The sequence below is a fragment of the Lucilia cuprina genome, chromosome 6 (genome assembly GCF_022045245.1).
Source record: "Lucilia cuprina isolate Lc7/37 chromosome 6, ASM2204524v1, whole genome shotgun sequence".
In the NCBI taxonomy this organism is placed as follows: Eukaryota; Metazoa; Arthropoda; class Insecta; order Diptera; family Calliphoridae; genus Lucilia; species Lucilia cuprina.
In genome coordinates this window covers 48,732,143-48,737,178 of record NC_060954.1, presented here as the reverse complement: position 1 = coordinate 48,737,178, position 5,036 = coordinate 48,732,143, and the positions used below count along the sequence as shown (strand labels likewise).

The 5,036-nt window shown below is 27.6% G+C and overlaps 2 protein-coding genes across 2 annotated transcripts in view; one reads left to right on the top strand and one right to left on the bottom strand.

The window, feature by feature from the left end:
* The window catches only part of LOC111676035 (serine-rich adhesin for platelets), a 321,746-nt gene that overhangs the window by 36,523 nt on the left and 280,187 nt on the right, over positions 1–5,036 (top strand). The gene's annotated exons all lie outside the window — the stretch shown is intronic.
* On the bottom strand, positions 951–1,410 carry LOC124420520 (male accessory gland serine protease inhibitor-like). The gene is made up of 2 exons (XM_046953546.1): positions 1,281–1,410; positions 951–1,218 (listed from the first exon to the last, which is right to left on the bottom strand). The coding sequence occupies exons 1-2, from the start codon at positions 1,360–1,362 to the stop codon at positions 1,043–1,045; spliced, it is 258 nt and encodes an 85-aa protein (XP_046809502.1). The 5' UTR covers positions 1,363–1,410; the 3' UTR covers positions 951–1,042.

Below are 5,036 nucleotides of genomic sequence, written 5' to 3'. Positions count from 1 at the left end.
CTAGACTATAGACTAGACTATAGACTAGACTATAGACTAGACTATAGACTAGACTATATTATTATTCTTAATTTTTATTTCTTTAATCTATTACATAAACTATTTTTAAACTCTATTATTTTGTGCAATATTTTAGTAATTACTTATATCAAATATTGTCGAACAATAAAATAAAATTGAAATAAAACTATACATATTTTTAAATTGTCATACAACCAATAACAAATTGGTATTAAATAAAAACTAAAACCTTAATTATTTAGTTTTCCAAATGACACAAACATTCATATTGTTTTCTAAAACGAAAAAGCAATTAGAACAGAAAAAAAAACTGTACATTTCAATAATGACACGTTCTAAATACAATTTACTGAACATTAGGGTTGTTGCTTTATTAAGTTTAAAGCAATTTTTTTTTTTGAAAACATAATAGTATCATTCAAATACATTTTTAAACATCAGAAAAGTAATGAAACCGATCTGATCTGATAGTAATCACTTACATATTAACATACTTTGCTATGACTAATATTTCGTTTTGATTACACAGAAGTACTTTTATAACGTCTTACTTATAATGTGTTATACAAATATAATACTTATAATGTGTTACACAAATATTTTTAAACTAATATTTCTAATTACTTGTAAGTGCAGGTTAAATTAATAACATTAAATACTACTATGTAAGTAAATTTTTGACATCCTAACTCCTTACCTGGTAATGAAAGTTTTTGCTGGCGAGTTCGACTATAATAAAAAGAGTCACATAGTAATCTGATATAGAATCCATAAAACTTAAAAAAATATAAAATAGTGCTCTTGAAACACCTTAATTTCTCCACGTGACGTTAGCAAAAAATATTTTATTGATTTATAATAAATACAAAAAATAAACTTTATTAATTGACACAAAATTTCGGAGAAACTAGTCAGACATTGACAATTTCCACTTGAATTGTGGGGTTTCATTAAAATTTAAAATTTTTTGTAGTTCCTTATTTTCCCATAAATTTTCAATCAGAATACATATTTAGAACATTTAACGACGGCATCTCTGCTCACATATAGCCCTCGTACACCAACGATTACTATTCCCACCAGCACCCAAAAAGCGCATTTCACGACATTGCCTACCATCATAATACCACATGTTACTGGGTAAACAACCACGACAGATACGACCGATATTACGTGGACCAGTACAGATGGAGACACCTAGAAAGTAAATAATGAAATGATTTGAAAATTACTTTAAATAAAAAAAGAAACAATCTTACGTGGACTATTTCTACATCTTTGAGACGAACCGCCAGTCACCAATGCAAGCAGAATTAGACATAAATGCTGAAATAATTTCATTTTAATTTACAACTGATCTACTAAGAATGAATTAATAGTTAATTATAATTTTTTGGAAAAAGCAACAACTTTATTTATAGAAATATCTGGAAAAATATGTTGAAGACTGGTATAATTGTTTTTATTAAAAATGAAACAATTGTAAACTTTTTTAAATGCTTTAATTTGCAAAAACATGTTTTCTAAACAAAGAGTTGTATATTTTGTCTTCAAACAAAAACCTAAGTTTGCAATTGACGTGAGTTTTTAGCATGAAAAAATATGACATTTTTTGATAAAATTTTCAGAAGTTGTCTCGGATTTTTGCTCACATCTCGGTTATTTTGCAGATTTTGAATAGCGATCTTCTCGAAAGCATGTCTAACATAATTATTGAAGATTTGGATCTCGCCGATATCTGGGGTCCTCTAAAAACTGATTTTAACAGACAGACAGACAGACAGGCGAACAGACAGACAGACGGACATGGCTTAATCGACTCCGCTATCTATAAGGATCCAGAATATATATAAATTATATTATAGAAATTACAAACGGAATGACAAACTTATATATACCCTTCTCACGAAAGTGAAGGGTATAACAAGTATGAATGTATAGTCGGGAGTAGCCTACCATATGATACCCTACACCAGTCAGTATGTTAAAAATGAGGATTATATAAAAATAAGGCATTTGATTTGTTTTTAAACTTAATTTCAGGACTATACACAAGCCAATAGGCACGCTAGACTATAGACTAGACTATAGACAAGACTATAGACTGGACAAGATTAAAGATTAGATTATAGAAGAAGACTATAGACTAGACCAGACTATAGACTAGACTATAGTCTAGACTATAGACTAGACTATAGACTAGACTATAGTCTAGACTATAGACTAGACTATAGACTAGACTATAGACTAGACTAATAGTCTAGTCTATAGTCAGTCGGTCTGTCCGTCCTTCCGTCTCCCATGTAAACCTTGTAAGCAAATGATGTGTATTAAAAAAAATTCTGTACATTATCTTTTATTGTTTCAGGGACGAAACGTATTGAAAATGTTTAAGATCGGTGCATTTTTTTACCTAGGCCTCATACAACTGAACTCTCCGAATAGGGCTTTTAATTTCAAAATTATGTTTAATATACTCGTATCTCTACAAAAAGCTGCAAAACCAAGTTCTATACTAGTCTTAATAACCCTCATGAGTTTTATAATTATAGGGCCTCATTTGATCCTAGCCCCTATAAAAAGCGTCCCTTTATTTTAAATGTATACAATTTTATTCAATAATAAATATATCTTAGGCAAGGTACAATTGAACTTGAATGCTTTATTATATAAACTAAAACACATTTTAGTTTTGTAACAGGTGTAAAGTACTTAATGGTCAGCCTCGTCCTATTATGATTTCTTGCTGGTTTTAGAATGCATTTTCTTTTAACTGCTGCAAAAATAGTTGAAATTTCTCTTAAACAGGTAATTTCTTTTTTTTTATAAATATGTATGTCAAATTAGCTTCTAAAACTCATGCCAAAACACTTAGCATTTTATAAAAGAAGTTAATAAATTTTATTACCATTTTTTATTACGTCTAATAAGAATTTACGACTTTTATTATTTCTTCATAAGTATTTGACGACTTGTTTAATAAATCAATAAATTAGTAATAATAAACGCAAGAAAAATAAATATAATGATGTAAATATTTTCCTTCCTGTTAATAAATTAATATTGCAAAATTTTTAATGAGTTTTTGCACGAAAACATATAAAAATAATATCTATTAAAATTAATAATGATTAATGGGTTATTGTATTATAATTATTACCTACAAAAATGATTGATTGACAAAACGCTTAAATTGTATGTCTATAGTTTAGTGTAATTAAAATTGAAAGTTATTTTCGGAATCAGAAAAGTATAAGTAATAAACTCGACTTTTAATTAACTTCACCATGTTAAATATTAGGTACAATTTTTCGTTATTAAAAAAAAATATTTTTGTCTAAAATTAAATTTAGATTTTAACATTATAAAACTATTGCTATGTCATGCAGTCGGTATATAATAGTCCTGACAAATAAGCATTTTATTATGCATTGTAGTAAAAAGTGCATATTTATCAAATTGTTTCGTCATTCTATTACAATTCATTTATTATGACTTCTGCATTATTTAAGGTCAAAAGTCAATAAATTTATTTTTTGAAAAATACAGATACAAAATACAAACAATGTTCAAGTTTCAATTGTTTGGTTTTGTTCAAAAGACCACAAATAATATTTGAATTCTAGTTTTTGTACTCTTTCTATTACTTGAACTTTTAACGAATTGTTGCAACAACATGTTGTTGATTTGCCTTTTGTCATTTCTATACTAAGTTGACCCTAATAATAGAAAAAAAAATAAAATGTTATAAATATTTTATTGCTGGCGAGTGGAAAAATAATTGGGTTAATATAATAATGAAAATATGAAAAGGTAAAAAAATTGCCAATCAAGTGGTTTTTAGGTTTAAAAGGCTAAACGTTAATTTGTTAATAGTGGGCTATTGATTTATGAATATTAAATAGGTTGTATAATTGAAATCCTACATTAATATCAAGAAAGTAGTTTTTAAATCAACTAAAAAAAAATAAACACCAACATAAAGGGTGGGGAAAAGTACTTTATGACATGGAAAATTTTCTTGAAAAATACATACATGGTCCATAAACTAAACTCGATCCACACTAAATTTAGAAGAGATTTTTTTTACATAAGTAAAGGAACTTATCTATGTCAAATATTATTGCCTTACTCAATTTTTAATGGCATTTTCTGAAAGAGAGGACCATATATGGATGGTTGGGTCAATTATGAACCGTTCAGCTAGATTTTGGGTCATATGAAACTTATTTTTTGAACTTTTAAAACAGGTATGTCTTTCTAAACTGTATTACGAGGAGGCCACTTGTATGAGGGTTATTAGGTTAAAACATAGGTGAATATTGTCCATTTTCAACACCAAACAATCTGAAGGAGTAAATAATATTTGTGAGCTCTTCAGCTTTTTCTAATCGATAATTTTAACTAGGTCGTCCAGATAGTTAGTTAGTTACTTAGCAAGTTAGTAAGTAAGTTGGTTAGTTAGCAAGTTAGTAAGTATGTTGGTTAGTTAGTTAGTAAGTAAGTTGGTTAGTTAGTTAGTTAGTTAGAAAGTTAGTAAGTAAGTTAGTTAGTTAGTTAGTAAGTTAGTTAGTTAGTTAGCAAGTTAGTAAGTTAGTAAGTTAGTTGGTTAGTTGGTTAGTTGGTTAGTTAGTAAGTTTGTTGGTTAGTTAGTAAGTTAGTTGGTTAGTTCGTTAGTTAGTTAGTTAGTTAGTTAGTAAGCAAGTTGGTAAGTTAGTTGGTTAGTTGGTAAATTAGTTGGTTAGTTAGTTAGTTAGTTAGTTAGTTAGTTAGTTAGTTAGTTAGTTAGTTAGTTAGTTAGTTAGTTAGTAAGTTAGTTAGTTAGTTAGTTAGTTAGTTAGCAAGTTAGTAAGTTAGTAAGTTAGTAAGTTAGTAAGTTAGTAAGTTAGTAAGTTAGTTAGTTAGTTAGTTAGCAAGTTAGTAAGTTAGTAAGTTAGTAAGTTAGTAAGTTAGTAAGTTAGTAAGTTAGTAAGTTAGTAAGTTAGTAAGTTAGTAAGTTAGTAAGTTAGTAAGTT

Coding starts and splice junctions, on each gene's coding strand:
- LOC124420520 (XM_046953546.1), bottom strand. CDS start 1,362: ATGAAATTATTTCAGCATTTATGTCTAATTCTGCTTGCATTGGTGACT. Junction 1,219..1,280: donor AAGATGTAGAAATAGTCCAC/GTAAGATTGTTT, acceptor TTTACTTTCTAG/GTGTCTCCATCTGTACTGGT.